The sequence below is a fragment of the Suncus etruscus genome, chromosome 19 (genome assembly GCF_024139225.1).
Source record: "Suncus etruscus isolate mSunEtr1 chromosome 19, mSunEtr1.pri.cur, whole genome shotgun sequence".
Taxonomy (NCBI): Eukaryota; Metazoa; Chordata; class Mammalia; order Eulipotyphla; family Soricidae; genus Suncus; species Suncus etruscus.
The window spans coordinates 19,630,065-19,642,589 of record NC_064866.1 but is presented as its reverse complement, the minus strand read 5'-3'; the positions used below and the strand labels follow the sequence as shown (position 1 = coordinate 19,642,589).

Below are 12,525 nucleotides of genomic sequence, written 5' to 3'. Positions count from 1 at the left end.
GATTTGGAACACAAAGTTTCATTCCCATTCTCAGGTTTTTTGTTTATTTGTTTGTTTGGTTGGTTTTTGAGCCACACCTGGCAGGTGTGGGGGACCATATGGGATTCTGGGATTGAAACTGGGGTCCGTCCTGTGTTGGCCGCATGCAAGGTAAATGCCTTACTGCTGTCCTATCGCTCTAGCCCTCATTCTCCCAGTTTTTTTGGGTCACACCCAGCAGCGCTCAGGGGTTACTCCTGGCTCTGCACTCAGAAATTGCTCCTGGCAGGCTTGGGGGACCATATGGGATGCCTGGATTTGAACCACCATCCTTCTGCATGCAAGGCAAATGACCTACCTCCATGCTATCTCTCCAAAACCTCTCCCAGTTTTTTAAAATATATTTGTATTTTTGTAAACACTACTTTTCTATTAATTTTTATTTTTTGCTAACTGCTTTGACCTAGAAATAAATATTAAGGAACATAATTAGTGTCTGATAATAAAGAATTAAGCTATTTGAAAAATTTGAAAAAATTTTTGACTACACCTGGAGATGCTCTGGGATTACCCCTGGCTCTTTTCTCAGAATGGCTCCTGGTAGTGCCTGGGAGACCATATGGGATGCCAGGGATTGAACCCAGTCTGGTTGTGTGCAATGCATGTACCTTAGTCACTGTCCCATCACTTTTTTCCCCCCTATATCCAGAGGCGCTCAGGGGTTTTATTTCAGGCTCAGTGCTCAGAAATCATTCCTGGCAGCCTTGGGGGATCAATAGGGATGCTGGGGAACCAAACCTGGGTCAGCTGCTTGCAAGGTAAACAGTTTTACCCACTATCTTATTGCTCTGACCCCTCAAACCACTTTTTCTTTTTTAATTTTTCAAACCACTTTTTTAAATAAAGAAGGAAAGCCTTTAACTTCAATCAAAAATTAAGAGGACCGAGAACATGATTCTTTGTTAAAAACAAATATTAGTTAAAAGAAATAACAGGGGCCGGAGAGATAGCATGGAGGTAGGGTGTTTGCCTTGCATGCAGAAGGATGGTGGTTCGAATTCCAGCATTCCATATGGTCTCTCGTGCCTGCCAGGGGCACTTTTTGAGGGCTTCCAAGTGTGACCCCAAAACCGAAAACCAAAAAGAAAAAAAAAAGAAACAATAACATAATGTTGGAATTTGTGGTTTTGTAGTTTACTAAAATGTCATTTTAAATTAAGGTAGATTTTAGTTGTATCTTTAGTTTCTTTGAGGAATAAGTAGTCTGAAAAAACAAGTTTTGCCAAATGCAAAATTTTTGTAGTGTTTTTGGCAAGGTGAATTGAATCATATGTGGCAATTTGTGTGTGTGGGGGTTATTTCCTACTCACTACTGAAAGGATGTTCCTGGTGGTGCTGTGGGGATTGGCAATACTGGGGGTTAAACCCAGGCCTCCTGCATTGAAGCACTACCAACTGGTTAATTTTTTTTTTTCCACATCTGGCAATGCTCAAGGGTTACTCCTGGCTCTTTATTTAGGAATTACTAGTAATGGTGCACTGTGGACCATTTGAGATGTTAGGAATTAAACCTGAGTCAGTGGCATGCAAGGTAAATGCCCTACATGCTATATACAATTGCTATGGCTTTACTCCCACTGTTGTTTATATATATTTTATTTTTGTACCTCACCCCTACTCAAACAGTTTGAGCTGCCTCCCTGGCCCCCACAGTTGAAATAATTCTTCCCAATATCCAATAGCAGACAAGTGTTTAAGAAATAGTAATTAAGGAACCAGAGAGATAGGATAACACTAGGGTAGTCGACCAGGAAGGGGCCCAGTTCAATTCTTGGCATCCCATATGGTCCCCCAGTCTGCCAGGGGCAATTTTTTAGTGCAGAGCCAGGAGTAACTCCTGAGCACTGTTGTGTGTGGCCCCCAAGCCAATAAATAAAGTTTAAAATAAAAAAGAAAAGGTGATTATCTATATTGTAGCAATACTACATTATTTATGTTTATATTATCTATATTATATATATAATATAAAATTATATATTATCTGTTATGTGTTTTATATATTATATGACTATCTCTATTGTAGCAATAGAAAGACTAGAAAACAAGGAAAAATTATAAGTTTGCAGCCAAATTTGAAAAGAAGTAGGTAAAATCATAAACTAGATGATAGATTAATGAATGAATGAAGATGAGAAAAGAGAGGCGAGGATGAAATGTGTCTTGTCACAACAGTTGCTTCCTGAAGTGGGTGGTACGAGCCACTGGCTATACTGGATGGATCAGACCCATAGGCAGAAGTAGCAAAGTAGGCAAAGGAATTCCCTCATTCCTTTGCTTAAAGAAGGTAGTTTTCCAGCAATGTGTTGAATGTACCAATATTCCTCTCCTACTTCCTACTGAAAAGGATGAATAGGCCAAATACATTTGGCACCTCTGGGTTAGAGCAACTGAATGGCTGGTGAAGCTGGGATTAGGAAGTGAAATATAGAAGTTAGTTTAGCAGGCAGAGATCTGGTGATAAATGCAGGCAAGATTCAGTTGTAGCACAGTAAATTGGATTAATACCTGACTTATGAAAAATGAAGTAGTCATGCAGATGAGTGTGAAGTTCAAGAGGCAATTTGCTAAGGTCAAAAGCAGTCATTAAATGGGCCATCTTTGTCAGCTAAGTAATTGATAGACTATATCAGTATAATCTTGTATATGTAAAGTTAATAAAATACAACTGAATTTTTGCCTGTTATAGAAGACCTTTTATTTTGGGGTACAAATTTTTGAATGATGCAATTTGTATAAATAAAAATTAGCATTGTCAAAGAAAAATAATTACATTACCAGGCCCAGCGAATCAGCTATTACATGATCCTCACTCAGGGGTTACTCCTGGCTCTGCACTCAGAAATCACTCCTGGCAGGCTTGGGGACCATATTGGATACTGCGGATAGAACCTGGGTTTGTCTCGTGCAAGGCAAATAACATACCTATTGTGCTATCACTTGGACCCCCATTTAATTGTCCCTTTGACTGGGAGATATGAACAACTTACACAAAAAAATCAATCACCTTAGCTTTTAACCTATAATTTAGAACCAAAAAAAAAGTCTATAGCTTACACAACAAATATTGACTTCCTATTATGAAAACAGATACATGAGTTATTATTATGAGTAAGTCATTATTTATAGTGCTTTTTCATCTCATCTTTACAACACATCTAAAGTATCATAATCATAACCATCATGCCTATTTTAAGAAGAAATTAAGAAAAAAGAAAACAGGGGGAAAAAGAAGAAAAGACACAAAGAGATTTACTACTCAAGGTCAAATAGCTGAAATCTGAACACACATGGTTTTAGAAAACATGTAAAATTAAACTAGAAAGATCAGAAATTAAAAAATGGGCTAGGCTTCTAATGTACAATCCACAGAAGCATAGATCTATAGGATGAAAAATTAGGGGGCCGGAGAGATAGCATGGAGGTAAGGTATTTATTTGCCTTGCATGCGGAAGTACGGTGGTTCGAATCCTGGCATCCCATATGGTCCCCCAAGCCTGCCAGGAGCAATTTCTGAGTGTCGAGCCAGGAGAAACCCTTGAGAGCTGCCGGTGTGACCCCAAAACCAAAAAAAAAAAAAAATTAGCTAAGAATAGCCTAAAATTGGTTATTCTGGAACTTGGTTTGTCTAGGCCACAAGCATTGGTGTCAGTATTCTGCTGGTCTATGCTTACCAGTGCTCAGGAATCACTCCTGGCAGGTCATAAGGGCTATATGTAGTACTGGAGATAGAACCCAGATAGTCATGTGCAAGACAAGCACCTTACATGCTGTACTATCTCTTTGGTCCAGTTCTGAATCTTTTATCTGGGCTAACGTACCAAAGTAATATAATTTTTGCAAATAAATCAATCAAGAATAAGATGTGGAAAGAACAGTCCTGGGGCTGGGAGATAATAGTTATTATCATGTATTGTAAGACAGATGATAAAGTTATTACATGCCTAGAGCCTGGCTGGATCCCTGGCATTGCAAAACATTGCTGGGTATAGCCAGTAGGCTCCAAGCACTGCCTGGCTGGTTTGGGCAATTGCTGGCACCACAGGTTCTAGCACTGAACTGCTGGCCTGGTTGACCAAGTGTTGCTTGGAGTAGCCTCTAGGTTCCTTGAACAGTGCTTGGGAATGGCTTCCTTCCTCCAAAGTCTTACCATTTCTTTGGCTTACTATTTGCTTAAGCATAGCAACTTAATATTTAAATGAGGCCTAAAGATAGGATTTGGTTTTACTAATTTTTATTTGATTTCCAATTATTTTCCTAAGCAGGCAAAAATGTAACTATATGGGTCAGAGAGATGGCACAGCGGTGGGGCGTTTGCCTTGCATGTGGCCAACCCAGAAGGAATCTAGCATCCCATATGGTTCCCCAGCCTGCCAGAGGGGATTTCTGAGTACAGAGCCAGAAGTAACCCCTGAGCACCGCTGGGTGTGACCCAAAAAAAACAATCAATCAATAAAGTTTTAAGAAAAATGTAACTATATATTATGTACTTTTACATGTCTATATTATGCATATATATGTAAAAGATAAGTTGTAAGACCGATCTAATTAACTAGAAATTGTTTGTAAATTTCAATATAATTTGCAAATTAGTCATAAGTATTTCTTAGAAAGTTCTAGCTAAATAAACAATTTAAAAAAGTAAAGTAGGGGCTGGAGAGATAGCATGAAGGTATTGTGTTTGCCTTGCATGCAGAAGGTCTGTGGTTCGAATCCCGGCATCCCATATGGTCCCTTGAGCATGCCAGGAGCTATTTCTGAGTGTAGAGACAGGAGTAACCCCTGAGTACTGCCGGGTGTGACCCCTCTCCCCCCAAAAAAGAGAAGTAAAATTGTATTTTTAGCTTTGAAAACAACTTGCTTTTGTCATTTGTCCTAGACAAATGCTGGTAACATATGAATGATTGAAAATCTGAAGGTGAATTATTTGATCTTGCACATCTCAAATTTATTTGTATTAGGTTAAAATATTATAATTCTGCTTTTAGATAAGCAGGTAAGAATATAAGGGACTGGAGAGATAGCATAGCGGTAGGGTGTTTGCCTTAGACGCAGAAGGACGGTGGTACAAATCCAGGCTTCCCATATGGTCCCCCAAGCCTGCCAGGAGTGATTTCTGAGCGTAGAGCCAGGAGTAACCCCTGAGCCGGGCAGGGTGTGACCCAAAAACAAAAACAAAAAAACAAACAAACAAACAAAAAAAAGGTATAACAAAATCCACACATAAGCCAATTCATCAGTATGACTTTTGTTAGGAATTAACAACTAATAGTTAGGGGCCAGAGAGAAAGCACTGCGGTAGAGCTTTAGTCTTGCATGTGGCCTACGTGGGCATCACATATGGTTCCCTATTCTCCCAGGGGTGATTTCTGAGTGAAGACCCAGTAGTAATCCCTGAGCATCACTGGGTGTGGCCCCAAAACCAACCAACCAACCAACCAATCAATCAAAGCTAAAAAAAGCCCTGATAGTTACCAGTATGTCTTGAATTTTAGAAATTATGTATTAAACGAAAAAAAAAATGGGTTTCCAAAAATAAGGCAAATAAAAAACTACTATTCTAGTTACATGTTGACATGTTGTGTGTTTCAGATAACCAAATCAACAGTCCTACCACTTTACCAAACTCTATAAATACTGAAGGATAATATTATTCAAGATATCCTGCTGATGAGAAATACTTTGGGAATTTGGTAAATTCTCCAACGTTTGCAATTTTAAAGTAAAAAAAATATATCAAAGCTACCACTAAAATTTATTGAAGCCATACATTTCTTAAAAGTTTGTTATCTGCTATTTAAATTATATTTTCATGAATATAAAAATATAATAAAAATACAATGTAAAATGTCTTTTTCTTTGGGTGGAAGACAGGTATTGTTCAAAATTTCTGTTCCATTAAATAACTGTCTCTGGTGATGAAGAGTGAACTGGTAAAGCAGTCAACAATACATTTTCCAAAGACACCACAGGATCTGTATAATACTGGAGAGCAGGATTGAATCCTTTCTGTTGCAAATACTCAATTCGGCCTTGGTCAATCAGCAATTTACAGAGGTGTCCTATTTTCTTCTTTTCTTCAACAGTAAGATACCTAAATGAAAATAAGCACATAAAAACATTGTTAAACCCAGCTACAAACATGCTTGTAATCATGGTGCTTAAAGATTTATATTAAAAAAATGAAATGATGGGGCCGGGTAGGTGGCGCTGGAGGTAAGGTGTCTGCCTTGCAAGCGCTAGCCAAGGAAGGACCTCGGTTCGATCCCCCGGCGTCCCATATGGTCCACCCAAGCCAGGGGCGATTTCTGAGCACATAGCCAGGAGTAACCCCTGAGCGTCAAACGGGTGTGGCCCAAAAACCAAAAAAAAAAAAAAAAAAAAAAAAAAAAATGAAATGATGCCATTGACAAACATAAACATAAAATATGAAACATAAGTAAAATGTACTTTATAAATTTCAGATTTGTTAAAATCAAGTAAGATTTATGAGTCATTAAACATACATGTGTGGGGCCAGAGAAATAGCATGGAAGTAAGGCATTTGCTTTGCATGCAGAAGAAGGTTGGTGGTTCAAATCTCGGCATCCCATTTGGTCCTGTAAGACCAATTAGCCTGCCAGGAGCAATTTCTGAGCATAGAGCCAGGAGTAAGCCCTGAGCACTACTGGGTATGACCCAAAAACCAACCAACCAACCAAAATCATATGTGTAATTTTTAATATTAAAAATATAATTAAAAGTAAAAACGGCAAATTTTTGTAAAAGTTTATATTTGCCATTTCTACTTATTTATTTATTTATTTATTTATTTATTTATTTATTTATTTATTTATGTTTCTGGGCTATACTTGGCGGTACTCAGGGTTACTCCTGGCTCCATGCTCAGAAATTGCTCCTAGCAGGCTAAGGGGACCATATGGGATGACGGGAATAAACCCAACTCTATCCTGGGTTGGCCGCATGTAAGGCAAATGCTCTATCACTGAGCTATCTCTCCAGCCCCTGTCATTTCTATTTATTGATAAGTTTTGGGACTGGAGAGATAGCATGGAGGTAAGGCATTTGCCTTGCATGCAGAAGGTTGGTGGTTCGAATCCCAGCATCCCATATGGTCCCCGAGCCTGCCAGGTGTGACCCAAAAACCAAAAAGAAAAAGAAATTATTGATAAGTTGCCTTACTATATTAGGTGTTATACTCAGCTTCCAAGATACATTTATGACAACAATAAAAAAAATGTGTATATCTGGGGCTGGAGTGGTGGCGTAAGAGGTAAGGTATCTTGCCTTGCTCATGCCCAAGCCAGGAGCGCATAGCAAGAATAACCTCTGAACATCACTGGTGTGGCCCAAACCCCCCTCCCCCTGAAAAAAAAGTGTATATTTAACTTATTCTAAAATTAGATGTTGGGGCCGGGTGGTGGCGCTAGAGGTAAGGTGCCTGCCTTGCCTGTGCTAGCCTTGGACGGACCGCGGTTCGATCCCCCGGCGTCCCATATGGTTCCCCAAGCCAGGTGCAACTTCTGAGCGCATAGCCAGGAGTAACCCCTGAGCGTCACTGGGTGTGGCCCAAAAACCAAAATAAATAAATATATAAATAAAATTAGATGTCAAAATATATTTTCATAAATGCTTGATAATATTTTTATAAACAGAAATTAGAATAGTAGGGCTGAAGTGATAGCACAGCAGTAGGGCGTTTGCCTTATGTGCAGCTGATCCAGGACAGACCTGGGTTCGATTCCTGGCATCTCATATGGCCCACTGAGCCTGCCAGGAGCAATTTCTGAGCACTGCCGGGTGTGGTCCCCAAAAACCAACCCACCCAAAAAAAGATATTAGAATAGTATTAAAATATTTCTGCCCCGATGTCTTGTGTGCAATTCAAGGCAGTCACTTACCCAGGAGCACTCTCAGCACTGTCCTCTGTGTTTCTGTCTCCCTCGTCATCATGCTCTTCACTATCCACATTTTGACACTCTTTTCTCCTCTTGATCATGTTTGAGGCTTCCAACGATGTCTTCCGCAAGCCACAAGTTGCCCAACTACTCATTCGCTGGAAATAGTGGAATTCCAATGCTCCAAGGCCTAAAGTCTTGAAATATTCTTTGCCCACATAATGCCTCCATTCACACCTGTGGTGACAACACAGTGCAATGACAATGCCAGCCACAGGAGTCCACTTCGCTGGGACAGCATTTTCACTTGCTACCTTGGCCACAGTGTTCGTTTCTTTTTCTGTTTTATCATTCTTGATGCGTTTGGCTAAAGGTTCTTCATTTCTTTCGACACAACTGGCAGCATAGGTCTCGACCAAACATCGTAAAGAAAGATCTGCAAACACAATTATGTGGCCCCCACCACATCATCTTTAAAAAATAAATACTTTCGGGCTGGGCAGTGGCGCTAGAGGTAAGGTGCCTGCCTTGCCTGCGCTAGCCTTGGACGGACCACAGTTCGATCCCCCGGCGTCCCATATGGTCCCCCAAGCCAGGAGCAACTTCTGAGCACATAGCCAGGAGTAACCCCTGAGCGTTACCGGGTGTGGCCCAAAAACCAAAAAAAAAAAAAAATAAATAAATAAAAATAAATAAATAAATACTTTCTACGTTTATCAAGCAGTATGTTTAAAAACCAAGAGCTAAACAAAACACAGCCCCCAATCTTACCTAGCTTTAAACTTTTAGTAATTCTTTGATGAATCACCAACTTTGCTGACATCTTCTTTCTTTCTATTACTATCTAAATTTCTCTAGTATTTTATTCTGCATAAAATCGACTTCCTACTAAATTGTATGAGGTATAAAATGTACCATTTGCAAAAGTTATTCGAATTTAGATGAATGACCAGAACTGGCTTTTATTTCTCCTGCTCCAATTGAGATTGACTGTATAAAACAAAGTCTGTTTACCTCTATTTACATTTAAGAAAACTGGGCCAGTTTCAAGGTTCCCCAATTATCACTTCCAACAAAGAAGCTTTGAAAATATCTAGTTTTCTTGCTTATAACCACTATTAATATCAAAAGAAAGTTTTACAGCCACTCTAATAGATACCATCATTACTTTTCGTTCCATCATTACTTTTCATTCTTTCCCTCATTTTAAATTTTAAAGTATATTACAACTTTTCAATGGATTTTATTTGCTACTATATAATATATATCATTAGTTTATTTGCAGAACTTGTTTAGTTGTCAGTAATTCCATCAACTGTTGTTTATCTTCAATTCTATCATTTGTCAGAATAAAGACTAGCTGGCTAAAAAAAAATGAATAAATAAAATTGGGGGCCGGAGAGATAGCATGGAGGTAAGGCATTTGCCTTGCATACAGAAGGACGGTGGTTTGAATCCTGGCATCCCATATGGTCGCCCGAGCCTGCCAGGAGTGATTTCTGAGTGCAGAGCCAGGAGTAACCCCTGAGCGCTGCTGGGTGTGACCCACAAACAAACAAAAGAAGTGCTAAGATGAGGGCCAGAGCAATAGCACAGTGGGTAGGGTATTTGTCTTGCAAGTGGCCAACCCAGGTTTTATCCCTGGTATTCCATATGGTCTCCAAAGCTTGCCTGGAGTAATTTCTGAGCACAGAGCCAGGAGTAACCCCTGAGCACTGCCAGGTGTGACCCCAAAACCAAACAAAGCAAAAACAAAAAACAAAACCCCCAAAACACCAGCTGGAGCAATAGCACAATGATAGGGTGTTTGCCTTGTTCGCGGCTGACCCAGGACAGACCTGGGTTCGATCTCTGGTGTCCCATGTGGTCCCCAGGAGTGCATAGCCAGGAGTGACCCCTGAGCATCACCGGTTATGGCCCCAAACCCAAAACCAACAAACCAACAAACCCAAAACCAGATATGCTAAGATTATTATTATAATATTATTATTATTAATCTAATTTATTTAATATTTAATATATAATATTTAATATATAATATTTAATATATAATATTTAATATATAATATTATTATTATTAATCTAATTTATTTCTTTTCACCAACATGTTAATACACAAAACTTTTGTGGTGAGATAAGCTATAGAGCCTTACCTAAGAAAAATAAAAAGTAAAAAATGTCTGGGGTAGAATCTATACAAGTTTGTTAAATGATCTGTTTCTTTTATTGGTTGACACATAACCCCCAGAACATTAGGTTTCCATAAACCACATGGCATTTGTGCACAAATCCTTCACCTCCTTTAATTTGTTTTTGGGTAATATCTGATAGTATTCAGGGGCTATGGTATAATGGTTGGGGATACCTGCTGGTAGTGCCGCGGGGGGGAGGGGGGATATAACATACACTGGGGATCATACCTGGACCTCCTGTGAGCAAAGCATGTACTGCAACTCACTGAACCATCTCTCCAGCCCTAATTACAGATTTTTATTTCATTTCTTTACAGTGCTAGGGCTCTACACATGCAAGATAATAAGATAACCCTGTATATAAATTTCAAAACTTTTTTTGTTTGATTTTTTGGTCACACCTGGCAGTGCTCAGGGGTTCCTCCTGGCTTAACGCTCAGAAATCGCCCCCAGCAGGCTCAGGGACCATATGGGATGCTGGGATTCAAATCACCGTCCTTCTGCATGCAAGGCAAACATCTTACCGCTGTGCTATCTTTCCAGCCCCTCAAAACTTTTTCTGTTTGTATCTGGGCCTCACTCAATGGTGCTCAGGAGTTTCTCCTAGCTCTGCACTCAGGAATTACCACTAGTGGGCTCAGGAGAATATGGAACACCAAGGATAGAACCTGAAATGGCTGTATACAAGGTGCCCAAACTGAACACTCTAGCCCATAAAAATCATTAAAAATAATTTTATTTGTCTACACTCAGGGATCACTCCTGGTAGTGCTGGGGAGGCGGTTACATGGGGTGGTGCTGGTGCTGGGGATGAAACCCCAATTGGCTATGTTACACAGCAAGCTCCTTATCTACTGTATTGTTTCTTAGGCTCCTGTTCACAAAATTCTTTTTTTTTTTGGTTTTTGGGTCACACCTGGCAGCATTCAGGGGTTATACCTGGCTCTACGTTCAGAAATCACTCCTGGAAGGTTTGGGGGACTATATGGGATGCTGGGATTCAAACCACCATCCTTCTGCATGCAAGGCAAATGCTCTACCTCCATCTCTCTGGCCCCTGTTCACAAAATTCTTTTTTTTTTTTTTTTGGTTTTTGGGTCACACCCGGCATGCTCAGGGGTTACTCTTGGCTCTATGCTCAGAAATCGTTCCTGGCAGGCTCGGGGACCATATAGGATGCCGGGATTCGAACCACTGACCTACTGCATGAAAGGCAAATGCTTACCTCCATGCTATCTCTCCAGCCCCTGTTCACAAAATTCTTAATCAATCTCTCAAAATTGCCAAAAAGAGCAAATATATAAAAAGTAGTATAAAAGTAGGGGCCTATAAGGGAATTCCCTCTTTAATGTCCCCAATTTTTACTATGCCTATGCAGGAGAAAAAAAAAATGGAGGGGGGGAACAAAATATTTTTTTAATTTATCTACTTATTTATTTTTTATTTTTATCTTTTTTGACTTCTTTGTTTTGGTGTAAATATTGAAATTGATGTCCCCAATCTTATTTTATGTTATTTTCTCTTTCTCTTTCTTTTTGCACTCTGGCATGGTTTTATTTCAGGACCGAGACTATCAAGTGGGGCTTGCCTTTAGTGCTGTAGTGCTCACTGGATATTTTATTTGATATTTCTTTTTGTACTGTTGTGGTATTTCAATTCCTTTTTTCCTGTCCTCTCTCAAACTGAGGTTGAGAGCCTCTAGAAGGACTACACCCATTTTTGGCTTATCTGATTTTTACCCCACTTTATTGCTTTCTCTTTCTTCAAACAAAACCACATAACTTAAAATATCTAGTTCCGCCTCTCAAACAGAGGGGGAAATAAGGGAGGGTACCAGGACCAACCAGATATATGATCACTAAGTAGTAAGCTAGACACAGAGGGGACCACTTATTCTAGCAGCCCGGGGGGTGAGGGTGGGAGATATGGGATGCAGGATGGGAACGGGGGTGGAGTGAGGGCAAATTTGGTGATGAGAATTCCCCTGATTCAATGTTAATATGTACCTAAAAAACTACTGTGAAAGATATGAAAGCTAATATGGTCAAAATAAAAATTATATAAAAAAAAAAAAGTAGGGGCCTGTGTCCATCAACAGTTAAATGATGATGAATCAGTGAAGATTGATCAGCTATACATGTTGAATGATATAAATACAGGACTATTTAAAAGAGTGGTGGAGATCATGTTAAGCTAAAAGTTAATGTATTCTAGACATCACTCGCCTATTTACCTACCTGTTGCCACACCACAAAGATGCTTTCCAATTCCTACTACTGGGAGTTTTTCTTTGTTTAGTATAGGAATCTTGTCTGAAATAAAAGGAAGGACAGTTAAGTTAGATCTTTTGTATGATAAGTCATAAATGTTCCTATGAAAAAAGAATTAGAATTTCACAA

General features: G+C 39.5%; 2 protein-coding genes across 2 annotated transcripts in view; one reads left to right on the top strand and one right to left on the bottom strand.

Moving 5' to 3' along the window:
- LRRC39 (leucine rich repeat containing 39) overlaps window positions 1–5,684 on the top strand; it is a 27,643-nt gene extending 21,959 nt beyond the window's left edge. Inside the window, exon 8 of the mRNA XM_049765784.1 lies at window positions 5,629–5,684. Coding sequence (XP_049621741.1) covers window positions 5,629–5,684 — 56 coding nt within the window. The remainder of the gene's footprint in view (window positions 1–5,628) is intronic.
- TRMT13 (tRNA methyltransferase 13 homolog) overlaps window positions 5,550–12,525 on the bottom strand; it is a 22,639-nt gene continuing 15,663 nt past the window's right edge. Inside the window, exons 9-11 of the mRNA XM_049765848.1 lie at window positions 12,364–12,438; window positions 7,938–8,370; window positions 5,550–6,130 (exon numbers count right to left, since the gene is read on the bottom strand). Of these exons, the coding sequence (XP_049621805.1) occupies window positions 5,935–6,130; window positions 7,938–8,370; window positions 12,364–12,438 (704 nt within the window). The 3' untranslated portion in view covers window positions 5,550–5,934. The remainder of the gene's footprint in view (window positions 6,131–7,937; window positions 8,371–12,363; window positions 12,439–12,525) is intronic.